General features: G+C 38.6%; 1 protein-coding gene across 5 annotated transcripts in view; it reads left to right on the top strand.

Annotated features, from left to right (window-relative positions):
• Window positions 1-23,804, top strand: part of LOC113504247 (potassium voltage-gated channel protein Shaker) — a 290,148-nt gene that overhangs the window by 235,578 nt on the left and 30,766 nt on the right. The window contains exon 1 of one of the 5 annotated variants that reach the window (XM_026886448.1): window positions 1,493-2,021. The exons of 3 other annotated variants lie outside the window; for them this stretch is intronic. In XM_026886448.1, coding sequence (XP_026742249.1) covers window positions 1,912-2,021 — 110 coding nt within the window. In that variant the 5' untranslated portion in view covers window positions 1,493-1,911. Of the gene's footprint in view, window positions 1-1,492; window positions 2,022-23,804 lie in introns of those variants that run through there. One more of the 5 variants, XM_026886445.1, reaches the window with a different exon arrangement.

The raw sequence follows: 23,804 nt of genomic DNA, 5'->3' as shown, positions 1-23,804 counted from the left end.
CGACTTTTGCTACCGACTGTACTATTTCGGGTGTACAATATTCCGTGTGAATACCGGCAATCGCTGCTCTTACATACACGGAGGTTTTACTTGTTCCACATATTTACTATCAATTTCAGCGTCTCGATATGAAGCTTACACAAACTCCTTTATTATTAAATTATGTAACGGTTTACTCTCGCGTATTTATCGGGGTAGCCCGACTAATTTCGGACCCAACCGGAGTCCTTAATCATGTACATGAGTTCGACTCGCGATCGGTTGGGTCCGAAACTAGTCGGGCTACCCCGATAAATACGCGAGAGTAAACCGTTACATCATTTAATAATTAATCATTCTCACGACAGTTACTATCACAAACTCCTTTATTTGTTATTCATCGTTGCTTTCCCATAACCGTTGACGAGATTTTGTATAAGCGTGATTTAGGCCAGAAAGTTTTAAAGTTTTTCTTGTTATCGTAATCAATACATTTTATTGCATGCTTAGGCGAACTTACTCAACCGGCCTCTAAGGTTCCAACAAAAATATACAACCGGTCAAGTGCGAGTCGATCTGCGACACTGAGTTTTAGCTTGCCGATGGTACTTGAGTACAAATAAATTTGGGTAACGTTCCTAGTTTTTTTCACACTCACCCTTTAATTACGACCTTAACAACCATTGCTTAACCAACACTCAAGATATGAAAGAAGAAAAAAACAGTTGCCTCTTAAAAAGAGGTATTAGGCTTTAAGAATTATTTATATATTTTTTCCAAAATAATCGTGATCATTTTTTCCTCTTCCGGTAAGAACGTTTCGAACATAATGTCGACTGAATGTTTAAATAATGTTCATTTATATTGTAGGGACGTCGTCGCATCATCAAATATTAATGAACAGTCGCACACAATATAAAATTACTTGTATGTTTACACCAAAATTACGTTACGCCAATATCCTTTGAGATTTCTTTTTCTCACTTATAATATTTTACAAATAATATACCTACTATAAAAAACATGTAGACTTGATATAAGTTAATATTATCAGTGGGTATTTTTATAAAGGTCCATCGTGACGTGGCTTCCCACAGCAGCCTTTGTTAACATAAAAAGCCACCTACAGCTCTAAATTAGTATTTTATGAAACAATAGACAGTATCTATATCCCTGACATAAAAGTAAATAGTATTTCTCCCCATCCCGCATCGGCTTTGAAACAATTCATCACCCGTCGCCCTCAGGGCTTAAATAGGGCCCTCAGCGTCCATACTGCCTACATAAATATGTATGACGATGGCTCTCAACCCCGCTATCAATTGCCACTTGACCGAGCCTCTAGTTTTTACTGAACTGAAGCACAAACCTGCCGTGCTGCGTTAAATGCACCACTCGAGAGCGTTTTGTAACGTTACTCTGTAAAGAGTGTACAGGAATTTAGCGCAACTACCCTGCTTCTCGTAATTCCTTCAGTGACTTAAATTAACAATGATCCGATAAGAATGAACAACCTCGACCGAGACAAACTCGCTCTTCGCGGTGACAAGGCGACGCCAGCAGAGCTTGTCCTAACCGATCCTCGTGCACAGATGCAGAGAGTCGCGCACATAAAGCCGAGTGTCCACGCCGCCGCCGGCCCGAAACGATAACAATAAAACAAAATCAAATGTAGCCTAGCTATAAATCCAACTTATGACGAGATACAATAATTAAAATTGTGATTAAAAATTAAATTAGAAGAAGAAAAACTTATGTACTGTACCAAATTATGCGTCCAAATATTTCGTATAGAATAATTAGTTATAGTGTGTGCCAGCTGAGCTGAGTGGACTGCGGTTGTGATGACACTTTGACGTTTCACGATGAGTTTGACTTCCTTGTGTTGGCGTCTGAGTATGTGAGTGTGGCGGGAGCGAGCGTGTGGGCAGCATGGCGGCAGTCGCCGGCCTGTACGGGCTGGGCGACGAGCAGCGCGCGCGCCACCGCCGCGGACAGTGCAACGCGGAGCGCTCCGAGTCCAGGGACGACAACACTGAGGCGTGAGTACACACACATCACCACTGACTAACTAACAAGTATTCAATTATACTGAAATTATTTGTTTTTAAAAGAGTGTCTTATGATTTCGCGCCGGTTCTTCAACATAGGAATGATATTTTGGAAATGTGCACGTAGAGCCATCGATTTCTGAAATGTTTTTTGCCTTGAAAATAGTCTATATGAAATAAAAACTTTTCAGGACAAGTTTCGATCAAAGCATAAATAAACCACAATCTGAATAACATAACTTATACAAATATATTTAACCCTTTTTATTCGGCAAATTCGTTCATTTAGACAGGCGACACCAGACGAAGGTCAATCGATATGTCCATACAATGTAAATCATGCATAAATTACGTAAGCCTTTAACATAATAGTGTCGGCAAAAGTACGGACAGTTTGCGGAAAATAGCGGCCACCACCAAATAAATATAATATTATCAAAAACCTCGTGGTAAAGCTATTTTTGACAGCAATTAAAATCATATTGAAACAATTGACTGTCAACTATTCTTCAAATAAAAAACTGACTGTTCCTTTTTACTAAAAATGAAGGCAAAATTTCTGTTAAAAATGTTAAAGAAACCATTTTATCTTCCCGCACTGCTCGCGGCATATTATGATGTAATGAGAGTATAATATCGTTCATCGTAACTATCTTGTTAGTTACACAATACAAGCTTATACACTAAATTTGATTGTAATCCCGCCATCCGTAACACACGATATCCAAACATCTTGGTCCAAACAACCCAATTTAATTAATATGATTAGTTTAGTAGGTTAACAAGATAGCTGAGGCTTTAATTCTCGTGAAACAGTGAAACACATGCAGCGTTTTATTGTAAAACGTAGTAAAGACCAAGTGTATTTGTATTTCGTGTTTTGAGTAAATAAAGAATAAGCGCCATAGATTTTATGAAACAAAATAGTTTTGATACTTTTATTAATTAGTTAGCTTTTTAAAAGTCATTTTATATCATTTTTCTTAAACGGCATATAATAATTAATTGCTAAGTACATAGCAAATTCTAGCTTGTTACCTATTGAAATAAACAATCTTAATAAATAAATTTATCTGGCCAAATAATTACGAAACTACAAGTAATAGAGAAAAATATTTCCGAATGCCCGCGGCTGCTACAAACAACTTTTCATTTTACTTGTTCGTTTTAATTATTTAACTTATTAAGATAATATAATATTTCAACGGGATTGTGTTACTCGAATTATCTGCCTAGAACCATCCTACAAATTACATTTTAGAGAAATTCTTCAAGGAATCTTGAGACATCATGTATTTTGAATAAAAAACATTTGTTTCTAAATTTTGCTTAGAAACAATAATACAAGAAATACGTTGCATCTAAAATTGCTGAATGTTGTATTAATTTTGTAATTGAACGCTTACATTTTACAATTATCAAGCATTAATAGTTTAATATTATGATAAATAAAATATAAGAGAATATAGATAAAAAAGCACTTAACAAAAGCGATTAGCATTTTGTGAATATAAAACGACTTCAGTACAAAGTCGAGCAGAAAGTTTTTGTCGGCGCCGCTCTAGTCTATGGTTATGCATGTCGAGCAGCTGTACCACGAAATTGTTTATGCTAATTGATAATAAATAAGTAAAATTGGTGTTTTGTAAAAAGGCAGGACCGAAATGCTGTTTCTTAGGTTTTTGATGGTTTAAGATTACAAAGTTTTTACTCGTTTTAGTAAAAAGTCTTACTCGGTCCATCAGGTACCATGTTTGTTTTCCATGCAGTCATCTGTTGATCAGAATTGGGAAAAGTTTTAACAACTACGAACTGAATTGAAATGATCGCTTGCACCAACGCTTGGACGTGATGCGTTATATCTGATAGGTTGTCGTTGATCACTCATCATAAATTTCTTCATCACTTTTTTTGGATTTCGCTTTTTAGGTTTCGAGCCCAGACTAGATGTGGAAAGTAATTGTAGATAGATTGACTGTTGTTTGGCCACTTAAGAACTTACTTTTATTTACCTAACCATGTTATGACGCAAGGCTGGACAAAGTTCTCTCCCAGTTGACCCCAGATTGTTCTGTCCAGAGTCATTTTATACCGATCTCATAGGAACAAAAATTAACAAACAAGCATACATTGACGGATAAAATACACGACCTGTTTTCATTTCATTCGCAGTCATCAATAGTGTCCTATACTTAAAAAGATATAAAAAATATAAAAGATACTAAATACAGACAGCGAAAAATACAAAATGAAAAATTGAACCGTGTTACATTTCATATCTGTCTTAATCCGCTCTCACACTTTCTGGTTACCGACTAGCCGGTACCGGGCGAATGTGGCTAAACAAAAGAAAACGAAGCGTTGCGTGTGAAAGCGCTCGTAAAGAGCTGCGCCATGCACCGCCTCGCCTGGAAGTCGGTGTTTATTCTTTGATAATAATTATTTATTAAAAAATGTAATGTATGTTTCCTTAAAATATCCGCGATAATAAAACAACTGGATTTATTCTTATAGCGCTTAAATTTTAATGACATTTAATTTTTTTTTTTTTGTATATTAAAGAGATTTTTACAAAAAAAAAATGGAATATTATGCAAGTTAAGAATAAATATCTTCTTACAACATTTGTTCGGGAATTCCTGTTATTAATCACTAAAATAGTTTCAATTAGAACTATTCGTGTGAGTCTAGACACGCCGGACCTCCACGTCCTAACTACTGCGGACTGAGACTAATTTTAACTTAAAGTTATCCGGCATTCGTAACTATTCGCCTAATATTAAATAGTTTATATCCGATACGATAGTTATCCTTAATCGAAGACCGTTGGTTATCTAATTTTAATTATATTTCTAAAAACTAATGAAGCTAACATAACGAAATTTTAGTAGGACCAAATGACAGCTATTCCATGTTAAATGAAAAATTATCAAAATTGTTTCATCCAGGCCGAAGTTCTGGAGTAAAAAAATACCGTCGAATTGAGAACCTCCTTTTTTTCGAAGACGGTTAAAATGCTTGTTTTTATCTCGGTCTGCTATTTTACAGTTCACTTATTCTACAACCTAGATGAGCATTTGTTTCTGTTTAATATAAATAGACAACAGTGGTCCTGATCCATAGATATGTTTAGTCGGGTCAATAAGTTGGAGAGTGGTTAAAAATAGCCACTCCAAGTTACTTGTTTCGACACCGACAACCAACCACAACCGAACGTCTAGGACGTAATAACACTGAGAAAGCTACGTGAATAAAAGATTAAGTTTATTTTCGGATGTAACACTTAACTGTTATCTAAAGTTTGGTTAAATCAAGCAAGCAAAAATGTCGTAAGAAACTTAATTTGGAAAACTCATATCTCCATACCTTATTACTAAGATGTCTTAATGAACAGTAGAATAACACACTCGACAAAGATTTTCCCTCAGCTTGCAGGCGTTACGTAAGCCCTCAAGGTCAAGGCCCCGCTGGTAATGAATGCGATGGCCGACAATTACGAGGCCCCACCAGGCCCCGCGAGGCCCGCGCCTGTCTTCACACAGTGCGCCGTTTGTGGCCACTTTCAGATCGCTTTAATGTTTTGACGGCTTGTTTAGTGACTTTCATCTTCAAGTTTAGCCTAAGGCTTTTGTGTTCATGTACCTTTTTCAAAATTTTCTTTTCAATACCCCTTGGAAAATTATTTTATCGGGACTTGAAATCATATTTTCAGCTGAAAACAGATTTTCGTGTTAATACTGGAATCGAACCTGCATTGCGCAATAAAACACCATTATAATGTAGTTTTGTAATCTTGTATCAAGAAAAAAAAAACTTATTTACATATATGATAAGTACTTTAAATACATACTTTTGTACATATACCGTTTCAATTCCTGCTCAGAAAACACCATTAAAAAAACGTCTACATTAATTTATTTGAAGTACCACTGACTTACATAATCCCAATTTCATTACCTAACTTCTCTAAAAGTCGATTCAACTAAAACCTCTTTGGAACATCTGATCATAATTGTCAAGGTCACAGAGGTAACCGTCTCTGCTTCTACCAAATTGATTCTCAATAAAAACGTATCTCTCTCTAGGGCGTTACATAAAAACAAGTGCGAGAAGGACGGACGAAAGATGTCGAGATTACACGGGGGTATTAACACCCTCGATCTTGTTACGAAAACTTTTAGTATGATGCTATTCAGAGCGGCGACAGTCGTGTCGAGTTTAATTTGTGTAACTAACGTGGACAGGACTTAGTGGAGTCAAATAAACTAGTTCTGTCCTGTAAAGTTCCTCGTGTTTTAGAGTTAAAGGTTAAGTAATAATAATTAGCATCAACACTAACAGGATTGTGCTCGCCTTTGTCCTCATCTACTGCGAACCAAGAGACAGAAATTGAATTACTTATTTTATTTATTCCGTGCTGTACTTTTAACTTCTGTTAAGCACAAAGTTCTTGGCTACCTTACTTATTAAACACAATTCCAAACATTGCCGTGCTCTAGCTTCTGCTTAAACTCTACTTGGCTCTCCAATTGAAGTTTAAAAGCCTCTACTACGTTCAATCTAATTATACTTGACTAATTAAGTAACACTTGCTGATCAGATTGGTATTTTTGTTCCTACAAAAATCCCGTCTTTGTAAGTTCATCGGGACAAAAGTAAGAGCCTCGAATTGGCCTCTTGATAGTCAAGAAACGTTTGAACGAGTCAAGCGCTGACACCTAAAGGAAAGAGGTTTTTTTAAATGAGTGTCATCCAATCACAGTGTTTTAAGGGATAAGTTTCTTTTGTACTCATTCTCGCTTATGTGTATTGTACCTACAATTATAAGTAATCTGTATTCTAATTTCTTGAAGTAATAATCTATTTTCTTGAAGGTTCCGTTCGATTCTGATTTTTTTTTGTAATGAGTCTTGCTTGTATATGTAATGAATGTTTTTATCTAATATCAATTGCTATTTTTAAGAGCTACTGCGAATGTATTTTTTTATTTTCTTTGTCACGTGATTGTAAGTTAATTACTAAAATAATTCAGTTTTATAAAATATTAAGACAATTTAAAAAAAAAACTACTGAATAATAATAACACAAAGAAATTGAAACATCCTAGAAACTAATAGAACTCTTGCTGCTAACTGAATTTGGAAAAATATCAAACCAATAAACTTATACTCCAAGTTCCACTTTCGTAGCAAACATTCGTAACCATGCTACGTGGACATATTATTGCTACGACCGCCTACGCACGAGGCTGCGTAGACAATGTGTCGCCGTAGACTTCTGACCATTAAAACGTTGAGACTTATCCATGTACATCAGATACTATCCTTGTAGGTAGTCAATATGAATATTTTTAACAGGGTTTTCACATATATTTTTCATTCTGACACATTTTAGCGTTTTGTTTTTCGAACTAAAGTCTAAAGTGGAGTCGACATTTTGTGTCGCCTATTTTTGTCTGTCCATTAGTAGTTGGTTAATTATCCCTTCGTCGATAGTAACCTAAACCTTGCATGCAATTTGCGGGTTGGAGGCGTAACAGATATGTGGAATTGCACCGCGTGTGGTTACAGCCGCAACGCGTTCCTGAAATGTGCCAGCAGTCTAATTATACAGCATCGGTTTATAAAACATCGAAATTGAATTTGTTGTCTTCAAAAATGTTACATATTATGTAAGTAAGATCATTATGATAAGAAGATTTTTACATTAAAAAAACAACATTCAGGAAAAAAATAGTTTTCAACTTCGTTCCGTTATACGTTGTTCCACATTCTAAACAGACGAACATTGAAATGCATTGAAATGAAACTACTTTTACGGATTTTATCGCGGTTTAATTTTAGATTTTAGTTCCCGACGTTTCGAAACCTTTGCAGCTATGTGTTCTTTAAAGAACACATAGCTGACGTCAAACACCGCCGCTCAACGAAGTCTGCAGTCGCCGAACATGCTGAAGGTTCCAGCCATTATATTAGATTTGACCAACCACAGATCCTCGCTAAAGAATCCAAATTCCTACCTAGGATGTTTCGCGAGGCTATTGAGATTAAAAAACACCCTAATTTCAATAGAGAAGATGGCTGGAAGATATCACCTACTTGGGATCCAATAATAAATAAACTCAAGGCCAAACCCAAGAGCAGCGCTGCAAGACATCAAGACACAGTGAGCTCATACTGCGTAGGTCGGACCACAAATAATTAATTAAAATATGAAGGTAGAACGAGCAACATCTTCTGTCAAGACGAACGCCATCTCAGTCTGCCCGTGACCATGATACCTGCAAAGGTTTCGAAACGTCGGGAACTAAAATCTAAAATTAAACCGCGATAAAATCCGTAAAAGTAGTTTCATTTCAATGTCTAACATTCGCGTAAACCTAAGAAACCACTATTGAAATGCATTTCAATCGAGGCAGAGTGCTCCGGAGCAACGCAATTGAAGCAATGCTTCGATGCACGGTAATTGAATGCCGATGCTCCTCCGAAGAGGTTGCACACTATTTGCGGCACCTCTCAAATATTCACTCGTTTTACTGAAGTCCAGACTCACGCGATGTACGAAAAGAGATTTCAGCAATGTCACAAGTGCAATATAAACATGGTTTTAAAAAAAAATCAGCTAAGCCTTTTGGAAAATTGATAGTTTGTACTTCGGTTGTGCCTACGCATTTCTTTGTACAATCATTTCTAAAGTTTCTGGTAAAAATTAAATTAATAATAAACTGAGATAGAGTCTATTTAAAAATAGTTCTTTGCAACTCGTTAGAGATTTCAAACAGTATCGAGTAGCAGAGAAATATTCATATCACACCGTTATTTTAAGCTAAATGTGTAAAAAACTCAGATTTCGTTTTTAAATAATATATGTAGTTACATAATGCGTTGGGCTTCATATTTTTACAAAAATGCCAATATTTTAGCATTTAAAGGTCCAATGCGAAACAACTTATTTCAGCCACATATAACTTCCCTGTTGAACTAACGTTCACGTCAAATAATCTTGAATTATTCAATAATACCAAAATGTGTCCTTGAAGTTCGTACCGTTTCAAAGTACGCCACCTAGCGGCGGATAGCAGAACTAACTGCCTCATATAGTTTTCTGTTTCACCGCCAGAGTGCTAGCGTAGTACATCCTTTTCACCGACAGAGGGCTGAGTTACAAGACACGACATAAAAATTAATGTCTTTGGTTTAACTCATGCCACCTCGTCTAATACATTTTTAGTTTTATAAAATATTAAACCTACTTATTTATATTATTTTACTCTAGCACCAAACATATTTTGTTAGGAACTTCTTGGAAGAGGACTAGAGCGAAATAGCGCTTTTAACTATCGACAGATGGCGCACTTTTTTTAAATAGTTCTACTAGCCTAACTAGATGGCGTTAGGTGTGTCGAACTAACATGAAGTTTAAATCATAGTCATCTTGGCGCTCAGATATCCGAGCTGACTGGTAAAAATATTTTTTTGACTTTAACTGTATATGAAATGCCTATGTAAATAAAGAAAATAAGTACACCAACTTTCTTTGGAATACTTTTTCCATTTATTATTAACGAAACGAGGGCGTGGTATCTGCATTCTCGGATCTACTTGAATTTATGACGTCGCAGTACGGAAGGCGTATTATGATGTTTCAGACCCCTTGTTCCTGACATACTAAGGTCGCAAGTTAAGTTACGTTAAGTTGATGTATGTCCAAAATTCCAATTTGTTAATTCTTTGCGACGAACATTTTATAGTTCATAATTCAGTAGTATAATTTAGAGATTGCAGTGTTGATTTTATTTTGCCTTTGATTCACAAAAAATAACTCTTTTCAAATGATATCGTATGAGGAACAGCATTTGTATCTGTATTCTTCCGTACATTATACATTAGCCTCCTTAGTGTTATTCAAAGAGTCTGTATGCTCTGGGTAAAGACAACTAAGTTACCTTAGAATTTTGGAATTCTATATTCATACTTTTTTCTTAAATAAACTATAGAGAATAATAGTTCGGTGTTGTTATGTTATGATTTCTTCGTAGTTTTTAGGATTACTCTCTTTTTATATGCATCGAATTCATCATTTATAATAATAACGTTGCATTCAATAACAAGATTGGGACAGATTTACGATATACTCATTAAGCAATTATATTCGATAATTAGAAAGTTCGAATGAAAAACAAGACTCTACCAATTTAAAATTTTACTTTTATAAAATCTATCCCTAGTCTTGTTACCCCAAGAATACTTTAGCTTAGGCAATAAAGAAATTAACAAATAAAATATCTAGGTTACCTAAGCAATCATTCTATTGATCTAACAGTAGGCGGAGCCACATTTCGCTACAGTGGCGCGGGAATTAAGTAATTATTTCATTAGTTTATATAAAACGATCGGTGTTATTGGATATTAAAGTAATAGATGGGCAAAGCCGAATATTGGCCTGGTAACGAGAGATATTCAAATACGTGAATATCGTTAAAGTTGTGAATCACTACTATTCGCAACAATTTTGAAAGTTTTTGTTCTGGTTTAAGTTATGAAAACTAAAATAAAAATCTATAATAATAATAGTGCTACTGTTTTCAGATACCTAATTGGTTTCGTTCGTATTTTTAGCTTAGATATGTTCTCCGTTTTCTTGACTGAAACAAACAAAGGGGTCAAGGTCCGTGTTTTTCACACTTCTTTCGGAATTGCTGGAACATTATTACGGGGAACAATGTTGAATAATGTCAGCTTCTTTTAAACCTGAGTACTGAGAAACATGCGCCTTGGAACATCATCAGATGATAACTGACATAAACGAGATGCATGATTAAGTCTTTTAATCTTTCTTGTATTTTTAATTGCAATGGTCTAGGATCTGTTTTCGTCGTCTTATACGATGTTTAAAAATAAAGCTTAGGTAAGATACATAAAAATGGGTAAAGCAAAATAAGTATCTACTGCTGTTTATGGCACAGAATCTCCTTTATCGAAAGTATATTTCACATATTTCTTTCAAGAATTAACCTACCCAGAAAAACGCGCAATCATGAAAACTGGAAGCAACCGAGAGGTCATACAACTTGGCCCTCGCGAAAATCGACCCGCGGCTCTTTGCGCAGAGGCCCCAACACGTGGCCACTGCGCCTCTCCATCAATTTATCGCGAGGAAAATCTTATTTTAGAAGACGGTTGTGTCAAGAGATACGTAGGCCGTGATTCCTCATTTTGGTCTTCCCACGCAATCGTCGTAAGCACCTCTAACGTTAAAACATTCAGCCAAAGGCTTTCCATGAGATTTTAAATCTAATCGAAGAGTCAAAGTGGTTGTTCAGATCCCACGCTATAGATAAAATTAGTACGCACCTATCAAGAGTACAAAGACTTGTAAGGACTCGGAATTTTCCCAGAATTATATTATGGAAATTTATGAAGAAACAAAAATAGAAAACATTTTAGGGCAAAATGATGTGATTTTGGCACTTTACTATATAAAATAAAAGCACCGATAATATGGTCCTTAGGTCCACAAAGAAGGTATTTATAATGACAAAGTTCCCAATTTGCGCGAAGTGAGTTTAAAATGAACACCACGTTACAAAAGCACTAAAAAAACAAATGCCTTAAAGTTTCATTTCTAACTAGAATAAATGCTTTCAAGTATATCAACGGTACAATTGACATTTAAAACGTTTCTCGATATATTAAAACTGAGTAGGAAGGCCAGGAGACCTCCAGAGAATGCCACTTACTTTAAAATATAGGAAACCACTCTACTATATGACGTAGTTGTCACCTTTTACGGTAAGACTTTTGCTGTAGTGGGAGCGAGATAGCTTACATACAAGGCGCAAGTGGCGTCTCGTTCCCACAAGAACAACAGGAACCGTAAGAGCCAGTGGTAGTCCCACGTTGGTTTACAACCTATTTCAGAAACATATATTCCATTAAGATGCCCTTACTGTAAGGTCGCGGTCAAACTAAACATGTGCAACTTCATGCTAATCTAGGTTACATTGCAACACGCTCATGCAAGCCTTATTCCATTAGACTGCGAATCATTATTTTAAAACTATCTTTACACAATCTCTATCTTCACCATGACAAGTAACAAATGACTTGGAAGTTTACCAGAAAATAGAATAAAAACAAAGTTACGCTCTAAATAACCCATTATAAAATGATACAAGTTCGAACTTTAATACTTTGTTTATGCCCATAACGAGTGAACGGTCCCTACCTCCCTATAAATCAAATAGTTCCCGACCAGTTACATAAAAAGTTGTTCCGCGAGCGTGGCCACAGGGAAAGCTATTAAAACTTGTGAAACATGTAGCCGCTACCGTTAATAAATTAATAGGCGCAATAAAGTAGACAAATTGATTACACTTGTTCTCAAACGTGGGAAATGTCGTCCACCTGCTACAATTACGCTTTCATCTGGGTAGGAAATTGTAGCTCTACGGTTGTGCTACGCCGTAGCCTCGTAGCTGGTAATAGAGTTACGAATGGACTGTCCCTACGAAAGGCGTCCATCTATAATCAAAATTAAATTAACTAGAATAGTTACTGTAAACCAGTTTATGTTTTTGTAATGTAAGTTAAACGGGTATGATAAGAAAATTTTGTAGGAAGTTCAGCAGGAGTGGTCACAAAAACATTGAAATTACGTAACCGTTTTGACGCAGTCAGTAAACTCCTTTAAGGGATTTAATCATTCTAATAGGCGCCATTTTCCTGCAAAATTTTCAGTACGTTGATGCATTTCTTCAGTGTCTTCATCTATTAACAAATATTTTAAAACTTAAATAGGCGTAGCATATAGTTCGAAAACTCTTAATATCAATCCGGTACAGTTAATAATCACACTAGATTGAACCTTGACATATACCTTCTGCGAAAGTAGGCAACTAATCTATCTTCATAATAAATGGTAGGCTTGCAAAAAGCCGCAAATCATGTTGACCGACTCACTATTTCCATATTGGCATTAGTTTTATACTGTTGGCGTAGCGCTTTCCCTCGCGGGCGGGAATGGAAGGAGAGTTGACACTTTTCGTAGTTGAACATTTTGCCGTTAAAAAGTTTACACTTTTTCTTGTTCTATTTCTACTGCAACGTTAGGTAAGAGGATACTTTGTCTTATTAGTCGATTTTTATTTTTATATGTTGGAGTCTACGAGAGAGAGTCTCATATATTATTACTTAACGGTAATAACTGTAATTATTTTTCGTCAATTAGCGATTATCCCATCCTGATCATGGATTACTATAATAACAAGTTTAATTTTTGCAGAGCAGACTTATCTCCAGTGTACAAATAAATAATTACTATTTGCTCTATCCTACTACTAGGTATTATCTTAAGACAATGTTTCTTCTCGATCTATTCCTTATGTTTTTAAGCTTAAGCAAGTAACCTCTCATACTTTTTTCAACTTATTTCAAAATGGGAGGAGGTTTTCAATTCAGTTACCTCATGACTTCGGACTGGCTGAACCGCAAACGATGACGATCGTGAAATGGCTGTCATTAGGTCACATAAAAATCAATCAAGGCTTGGTAGTTTTTCATAAAATACATGATTCCATAATAAAGGCATAATTTTTGTTTTACCCTTTGAGAATAAAGGCTAATTCTACGATACTACGGTTATGCTCATCCCCAAAGATATTCGAGTTTTCGACTTCCGAAAGCCCTATGAATGCTCCGAGATGAAAAAAAGAGTCAAACTTTCTGAAATCGTTGAACCGCAGTGAGTGTTCACTTTGCTGTCAATTTACACAAAAGAAAACACGCCTTATAAGTTTTCAGAGCAAATATATTATTTGAGTACAGAATCTGCTACATAACTCTTATGTAATTTGCTCCATAAATTAATTATCATCTTCAGAGGAGATATTAAGAAACGTTTTTAAAAAATCCCTGGTCCGTTAGGTTACCTTACATTATTTAGTATCAATGCAAAACTTCGCTCGACCAACCTTAAACTAAAGAAAACATGACTTTCGTGAACCAAACAGACGGACCGTTAACACTCGGAAAAATCAATAGAAATTGGTGCAGCCACACCAATCTGTTTATCTAGGGGGCGCCAACTCTCTACAATTAAATATAAAAGACGTTGTTCTTGAAAGACTGCAATAAATTTATCGTCAAAAGTTATAGTAATCAAAGTAACACCCGTTAATATCACACCATCGTTCATATCTTAACAATTTTCTTGAAGAACGAAAGAGACAAAACATTGTTATTTTTTACCAAAAATATTAACCTCTCAATAGAGGCTAATTACGATAACGTTTATCAGAATTGCTCATTATTGGTATGTTAAAACCACATAAAGCGATTGAATCCCGCACAGGATCAAAAAAAAATTGCGTCACGGAGCGCAGAATAATTCGAGCTCAACTCAAATAGTAGGCGGCGTGGCGCCTCTTGCCAAGGTTGGGTGGTGGGTGCAAGTGGGAGGGAGGGGGTGCCCCCACCCTGCGCTTTCGGGAATGATACAGCAGTGCGACGCGGTCATGGGGAGAGGGTAGACGCGTCGACGCCAGCCTCGCTCCGGCAACTAGGGACGTCCTTATAGGCAGGATGATAATGCCAACTCAGATTTAAATGGACGATCTTTTGTTGATGATGAGAAACTTATGCAGATGAATTTTGTTTTCTTTGAATATGGAATTGGGTTAGGGGTATTATAATAGGCTGTATTCATTTACATTAGAATTACGAAAAACGGAATGTAGGGATAGAGATACTTGAGCCCATCTAGTAACACCTTATTAATGTACTCGTTAGTACATAACAGTTGATAGAAATGTTTAAAAAAATGCTATCACTAGAGAAAATATTATTATTTATATTTGATAGTTAAACAAGTAAGATAGTTTTTTAAAAATAAAGCTTAGATTGCTTTTAGGATCAAACAAAGCACTTTGTGATTCTCATTATATACAATTTTAGCAACATTATTTTCTTTATAAAAATCTTAGTTTCAAGTAGGATTTATAAGCTACTTAGATGTATTTACTGATAAACTGACAATCGACAAAAAATATATTTTACTCAATTTTGATCCGCATAGTAAAATATCACATTATTTTATTCTTCAATCTAATCCACGCCCAACGAAAAACAAAAACATTTGATACTGGCAGCCTTCGCATTTTCTATAACTAGTTTTATAATATTGTACCTAATAACTTCTTCGGAACTAAATAGTACAACAATAAAATTATCGATACGACAATGCAGTTTTGAAATAGAACAATATTGTTATATTGTTTTCTCAAGTATTTTTCCTGCGATAACTTGCGTAGGAAGGCGGGAAGCTGTTATGTTCACAGCTTGCATCCGCGAGGGCGGGGGAAGCGCAGATAACAACTTGTTCAACAGAGATGAGGCAAGGTTACTTTTCTTCCCAGTTTCCAGAGTGCAATTTCATTAACCGCTCCAACGATGCGATTGAGAGAAAAAAGAATTTCCCGCTTTGAGTATACTTGATCTGGTAGACGAAGCTGCTTTAACGCTCATTAAAAACTACTACCTGTCCAGTGTAAAATTGAATGGGTTTTATTACGAAAAAAATTAAAGATACTTTATCAAGTTAGATCAATTTAAAAGATTGGCATGAAATTCAGTATGGGAGAAAAATCTTCTGGTATTTTTGCCCATTAAATGTGGGATGTAGGTGGGGTAAAGCTACGGGCAGAGGAAGTAATCCAATAAAAATGCTTGATTTATGTAAACCGCTTTCAAGCATTAAAAATAGTCTATATTGTTGCTGCCCATTTTGATATGATTTTTGCCCGGGAAAATGGACGTGATTTTCCACAGTTACTCGATAAATCCTCTGGGCTACTTTTAAAATAAATTAATGGCCTTTAGTCCATATATTTTTAACCATGAAGTCTCATTTTGCATTTAATCATATGGCTGCTACATTGTGACAATGAAAGATATTCCTCAGTCGTTGTTAGCAAGCCTTAAATATCATTTTCTAAATGACATTAAAAAACTAAGCCGCTAAGTACGACCCGTACTGGCCCTTCATTACTAGGGTGACCGTAACAACGGGGACAAAGTCCCATTTTTTCCGCCGAAAATAGGGCATCCCTCGCTATGACGTCATTCGGCCTGCAATACAGCGCAGAACGGCCAACGACGCGACAATTGGACCCCCTGAATTAATGATTCGACACAAATTATGGACAAATATTTGTTTTGTATTGCTAATGTTTTGGTAATTGATATTATGTGCCAGTTACACCAGACCGTTGTTAATGTTCAGGCTCATTCGGAATGCATTACGTACGTATACGATGATTTAAATTTCTAATAAAAAACATTTGTGACATAAAGTCCATCGTCATTTTTGGTCGTGTCGACATAAGTTATTGGCCCGTGTCGTTGCGAAAACTGTCCAGTCAGGGAGCCGTCTAGGGCGGGACGGAAAACCGGCGATCGTATCGTTTTGTGAGGGTTACATTCATTTTTCATAGTCTAATCACTATAAAAATTCGACTGCATAGAAGGCGGGGTATCGAATAATTCGTGAAAACTCAGCTCCATTCTTCGCGTGGAACTAGCTTTGTGTCCACAACAAATAATGGTGGACGCAAAAGTTTGACGTTTTGGTGTATGCTCATCACGACATAAGATTTATATCCTAATGCGGAACAAGTTTTATTCTATAAAATTTGACTTATTATTTTTGGGTAGCTATCTGGTGCCCAAATGACATAGGTTTAAGTTATTATTTACTTGGAGTAGGGATACAAATCATATCATAAATCAGATAGTAGTGACGCAGTGAGAAAATAGTACAAGGCGCACTTAACGCGCTCAGCCTTCTAGCGGAAAGTAATAAAGACTATCAGCCGTTGGTCCTTGGGCAGCTTAGCATCCAATTTTTTCGCTCTGGCGACGGAAAATGAAGATGTATATTTAAATTTATAAAGTTGCGACGCTGCGTCTGTAAATTGGAATCTTTTATGAAAAAAAAATATGACACGCGCAGCTATGCTGTTGCCGGCAAAAAATAGGTCACCCCTCACTTCCCACGGGTGTCGTCATGAGTGACTTAGAGGCTATGTCAAGATGATATACCGTCATAATACGTAATGACGAGGTACCACTTATTACGACTATTCGAGATACACAATACCTATCGAGCTATTCCTTAATGCCATTGTTATTTTACGGCTGTACACCTGAATAAAATCAATGAGCAAAAGGTAGTGATAATCCCACATCGTTCGAGATCCCACTCGAATCGCACAACAATGAGCATCTCTCATGGCTTTGATAGCTGAGATAGTGTCGGTGACGTTATAGCAAGCGAGGGAAGCCCGACCCCGGTCGACATAAAGCCCGTGTTTGCTCTTCCCTCGTTCGATAAAAGGCCTCAAAGAGCGGCCTGAGCGCCCAGATTGTATGCTGTGTTGTTGCATCGTGCGTGGCTTATGCTTCTATAATTGGACCGTTGATTGGATGTTGCCGTACAATAGAGACTTCACTTCGATTAAATCCAAGTTGTAGGGCATGTGTAGGGTAGCTGGAGAGTACTACAATTATTTTTTATTTTTGTTCGTGTTACCAGTTTAAGCATGATATTTTTAGCAAGCTTTTTGCTCAAGATTATTGGTTGATTATGCAAAACAAATCACAACTTGTTTTAAAATAAAATCTTCATATCGACAAACAAACAAATATCACCTTAGTAGCCGGAATCTCAGTACATAAAATCAAATATCCTTCGTTCCTTATTCAAGTGGAATCCGTTTTCTTACTGCTCCAGAATGCAGAAACGATGAATCTACATACCTTATAAGCTTCTCCTACGTACGTAGGACACGCGGCCGGGTTCAACGTATGCGCTTCCACCTGCGCTCAATAAATTCTAAAGCCTTGGAATCTTCGCATTTCAAGGAGTTGCATAATCGCAAGAGCAATGAATTGGAAATTGTGTAGTCTAACAACGTGGCTGTACACAATCCACATGCTTTGGTCGAAATCTCCGCCGAGCATTGTCAAGTCTACTTCAGCTTTCAGCGTCGAGCAGCTTTGTGTCCGGACGTCATCTGTTCATACAAAGGGCGTCCCTATTAAAGTAATTGATGTCAATTCACACAATGGAATTCTCGTTACGAAACATATTTCTTTAACGAGTGTGGTTTCTAGAGGTTTTTGATGTAGAGACAATTTTTTAATGTTTTTGTACTCGAAGAAGGTAGATGTTGCATCGCTACTGTCGTTGAATGACTCTAAGGGTATTCAACTGTCGGGTGACGATCCGATACGAGACGCAGATGGGTCCGATAGAGCTCTCAATGCACAGTGCACTAGTTTGTTTCTTTGTTGCATTTAATCTTTTGACACGTATCACTTTATTACAATTTTTAAATAAAGACTATCTTACGTGTTGAGTTTATTTATAAAAAATGTTGTAATTTGAAGGTAAATGAAAATAACGTTAAAAAAACTGTATAATTCTTGGCCACTTTGAAACAAAGGAAACTGAATTGCAATCAATACGTATTTGAAAACGTTGGGATTGGGTCAAACCGCAATAGGCTCTTTGGAATCGCACCTCTGGCTTAACCCCTTACCCAGTATCTTTGTCACCGATAGAACCTTAATATCTTTATGCGAACTTGTTTGATCCAGATCTCTCATTGTATGCTTGTTGTTGTGTTTATTAAGAGAGCTTGCTCCTTGAAAGAGCCTTTGCCCTAGGTTGGATTCAACATTTTTTCTACGTTTCAGTCAGATTTAATTAGTTGAAATCTATAAGAGCAACCCCTAAAAGTCTTTCATTTTTTTTCTATTACGGGAATGTATGCGATGATGTAATTTTAACTAAGTACTTACTTTATAAAGATTCCTTCGTGCTGCATTTGATGCCGATTCTTTTTAATCTATCTATCCGTCTACCCCTTTGGCCGTCTGTCATCAGGCTGTGTCTCACGAAACGTGAGACGTTGAATTTTCACTGATGATGCCTTTTAGACATACTATTGCCCTGTAGTGACCAACTTTTTGCGAACTTTTTTTATTTTGGTACAGAGGCTCATATTTTTACTTTATTCTGGCTGAACGCTCTTTGCCTTTTTCGCTAACTTAGTCGGGAAGCAGTCACTAACTGCAACAGATCCAAAAATAACTTTGTAAATAACAGATGAAGTACTATTACTGTCCTCGGATTAGTGAATGGTTGGCTGTATGAGTGGGATTCTAGACGAGTTCTAAAAATATTTTGTAGTGCCCTGTCATGTTCGTGAACCTACATATGAGTAAAGAACTATATTTGATTGAAGAGATACTCAACTCATGTTTGGGTTAAAAGTAGGGTCGGATATAAATGTTTCTATTTCTGTTCGTTTTGCTTATTTTAATTTTTTGATAATATTTTATGCGACGTGAACTGTAAAACTTATACCAGTCTTGTAACAAAATAATATATTTTATCAAGTATTTTAAGACATTCTCAACCTTTTTAAAGATAGTTAGGTACGCCACTGGTACCGCTTTTGCTCAAAAACCACTTAAAACATATTATTCCAACTTTTTCTGAGTAAAACAAGACGAATTCTTTATCCATAAACCAAAACGCTCAATGAAACGATATGAGTAACCAAAGTCCCTTTTCACGATAGCCAATGCAATATTTTCACCTTCCTAAACCATTGATACGATCCTGCGTAATCCCGCTTGACACTAACACCCCGAGCCCAACCTAGTGCCCTACTTATCCCGTAAACCAGGAAAATATAACCAATATTTACTTTCATCGGAGAAAGTGACATTGGAACGTTATTGGAAAACAAGCCTAAACGATTAGACGACAAGATTGAAAATCCCTTTTCCTGACAGCTGTGACGCACATTTGGTCGCACTGTATGAAGCGTTCAAGGATGAGGTGAAATTACATTCCTCGTTCGTTCTACCTCAGTATTGTGCATGGCGAACACTCGCAGGTATGAGCGCAATATTTTGAATTCCGCAACAGTCAATATAGGTTCCTTATAGTCGTATAATAAACCTTGCGGATAACCTTTACATTTTGTCCTATGTTTATAGGGCAGGGGGGAGGGCAGACACCTGTGCTCACGTTATCTAGAATACCAATCGGTTTTCGCTTGCAGTGAGGCTCCGTATTAAATGAGTCGGCCTGCGTCCGCCCCACAAGGTCAGCCAGTGTTCCTGGCAGCGCGGAAATAATATGACAGGCAACGAAGATATTGGTTTTGTCAGCGTGCATAATTAAGAACGGACATTTTTATAACGTAAAACATTTAGTGTCATAAAAAGGAAGTTGTTCATTTCAGTTTTGATCAAGTTTAGTATAATGCGGTGTAAGTTGGGCGTTATCTCGATGCGTTATGTAATGTTGACGCAAAATTTTTGTACGTATTTTCTTCGCTAGAGATTTATCTTGAGACAATATAAGTACTATACTATCGGGCAAATTTCCAAACCCGGTACTGCTGCTGAAAAATTCTAACCTACAAACCCAAATAACTATTTTGGCTAGGAAACTGAATACAGGATCTTACTCGAAAACAATATCAAATGAGGTTATAATTTTTAAATCTCAGTTCGAATTGTGTGTAAAAATAATAATATTGTTGCTTGTATTATTTGCGCATTAAAGCAAAAAGGAAGACAGTCCACAGCAAAATGTCACAACTAAAATTTCTATCTAGCACTAGCTGTAGTCATATGGAGCAAAACTGGTTGTATCAACTTGCGTCAATTTACAATGAAATATTGGCACATGCATCAAACGCTTAGCGAGGGCCGAGCTGCTTGATTAATTTCCCAAATTGCATGCAGCGCAGTGAGGTTGGACCTCACGAGGTCGTGTTACGTAACGTTGAATCTTCTGACCTATCTAACTACATTATGTAAACCTTAATATGACAATCTGAACGAGCAGACGACGAAGCTACGTGTTTGTTCCTCCTTGAAAACATGAGATGGGACTTAACGAGCCATTTATGCAGCTGGTGAAAACGCGAAGAGTCGTTAATATTTATACCTTGTATTATCATAAAACACCCGGCTCCGACTGGTTATTAACTTTGTTTACAAGAAATGCAGTCTACGGTCGTACAAACTAAAGTTACGAGCCGATTCAAAAAGTACCTATAATATAACGATCTGATTAAACTTTGTTCACTGTATATGAAGGTCGAGTTACTTGGCTCAAGTTGCACTCACGGGCCGCAACAACCTTTGATCTAGATTAGTGAGTGAACCGGCGTCGGGCAGTCTGCTCTGCTGCTCCGATGCACCCCGGCACTTGTACCAGCGGATACGTGCAGCGAACACATCCGCGCCGGCCCGCGCTGTGTCCGCGCTCTCCAACATTTGCCGCCGACCCGATACGGCTCTCCTCCACAATATCCGCAGCTCATGTAAATGTTTCTTATGTAACCAATTAGATCTAGTACGCTTAATGCTTGCCACATCAAATTCATCGTTCATACAGTTGACGACCTATATTTCCATGCTACGAAAAGCGGAACACCGTCGTTCATCAAACATCGGAAAGTGAATTAAATTCCAGGAAGTACTAATAAGGGTAAGGAAAGCGAATGTTTTCCTAGGAAGTGGTGTGTCGGGGGTTGCGTGAGGCGGTGCGGTGGTGCGGCGGTGCGGCGGTGCGGGCGTGCAGCGGCGCGGCGTGACGCGCGCGTGGCAGGCGCGGGCCGCGCCGGCCGCTGCGGCGCTGGGCTGCCGGTGTCGATACGCGTGCGGGGGGCGCGGGGGCGCGGGCGCGGGCGCGGGGCCGGGAGCGCGGGGCGCGCCGGGAGCACGCACGCGCGCCTGTTCCAGTACTCCGCCGCCGCGCCAAGGCGACACACTCGTTGGCTCGTGTCTTGTGACCGCCACGCGGCTCTTCGTCGAGACCATGACTCGTCGCACCCGGTGAGGCGCCGCCGCACGCGCCCGGAATACGCATTACGTAAGGAACCGTCGCCGACGACGCTCCGCAACCGGCGGTCGCCTAACTACACATATCTAAAATATACATACCTACATAACGAACGTTCTAACATAATCATCGTAATATTAGTAAACGCGAGTCGTTCATCGGCGGCGATAAAAATTCGCGCGGCCGAACGCGCGCTCGGGGCGGGCTGAAATTCGGCGGTAAAGTTGCGCAGGTCGCGGGTAGTGCGCGGTGCGTGAGGCGGCCCGGCCGCGGCCGTACGGGCGTGCCGCAGTGTCGGCGGGCGGCGCGATGCGTCCGCGGGCCCGCGCACCGGTCTAGCTCAGTATGAGGAGCGGTGCGGCCGAGGATCAGGCGTAGCGCGGCGAGGCGCGAGCGCGAGACCACGGTGCGGGCATGGCTCGCGAGTAAGGTGGCGGCCGCGGCGCGCGCCACGAGCCGGCCGGGGGGCGCCGCGGGCCAGCCGGCCTCTCCGCCGCGTCCCCGCTGCACCGCACCAGCTCCGACCCGATGACACATTGACGTTGAGCAGCCACCATTGCTCGCATAGAGTTGGTCGAGAAATGGGGGCTGACGCCTGTCCTCAGGCCGAGGCAGGAATGCCCCCGGGCTCCAGAGGAAGGCGGAGACCAAAGGTATGTATCTCATTAGACGTAATGTCGCAGCATCGCTGTAGAGTATGGCAGAATCAACGGGGGCGGCAGCGAGCCATGCAGCGGTCGTAAAGCGGTTTGCGGTGAGGACATGTCCCATTGACGTCACAATACATGTGCGGTGGTTTGCGCCAGCGGTATGCGGCAGGCACAGTCCTCGCGCGGTGCGTCGCTGCACGCGCCCGCCGCATGTCGCACGCATACCGCTCCGGTGTCATGGCTTACTTCGATATGTGCTGGTGAGTGTGTCCTGGCGCGCCGGACAGGACTGCCAAGCTGCTACTAACATCTAACTCCTACGATGCTGAGGTTGGTGAAGGTCATCTCAGGAAATCTTCCAAGACGAGTCATTAGATAGTTATTCTTGTAGATTTTTGAACACTAACATTCATTTATAGCTTTATCAAATTGCAGTCATTTTCCTGGTTCATTACACTCGTAAAAGCGGTATTGTCGTAAATACGGTATATAGGTCTTCGCAATGCATTAGAAAGCCTTTGTTCGCCATCCTCTTGTTTCCGAGCAAGTCCTAATTGAATTCCAGGCGCTGATCGTATTGTTCTTTTTGCTCGCTGGCCGTCTAACGGAACGACGACAGAAATTACTGGACTATACGATCTCTTGAAGCTGTAAAAATATCGATGATTGACGTCGTAAACGTAACGCTCTGGATGCTGTAAGGCGGCCACACTCTGCGCGATTACGTTCGAATTACAGCTCTCAATCTGGATCAATAAAGATATTATAATAACGTAGGTGAGTCATGAACACTACGCCGTGTATCATGCGCCGAGGAGCCAGTCATCGGAAATGATGGTGTTAGTGCGCAATGCATTACTCTGATATTATTTGTTGATGTCGCTGCGACGTCACGCGCGGGTTCGCCACGCTCTCGCTCCGGCTACTCGCAACCACTACATTCGCTGCGGATCAAATCATCTCAAAGCTCCAACAGACGGCTAAACGCAGACGTTGAAATATAGGTCATAAAATAGGTTTAGTAGACAATAAATTTTTCAATCAAATTGATATATGTATGTATGTAGATTGCTTTATAGTGAACACGAAGAAATCTTTACCAATTAATCTTTAGATGTCGATCCTATGTCGATATTCTTTTTACGAGCGCTTCATTTGATACAGTTTCTGAAATAGTCGTAAATGTAAAACA

Source organism: Trichoplusia ni, chromosome 21 (genome assembly GCF_003590095.1).
Source record: "Trichoplusia ni isolate ovarian cell line Hi5 chromosome 21, tn1, whole genome shotgun sequence".
NCBI lineage: Eukaryota > Metazoa > Arthropoda > Insecta > Lepidoptera > Noctuidae > Trichoplusia > Trichoplusia ni.
The sequence above is the reverse complement of the archived record's forward strand: the minus strand, read 5'-3'. Positions and strand labels throughout refer to the sequence as shown.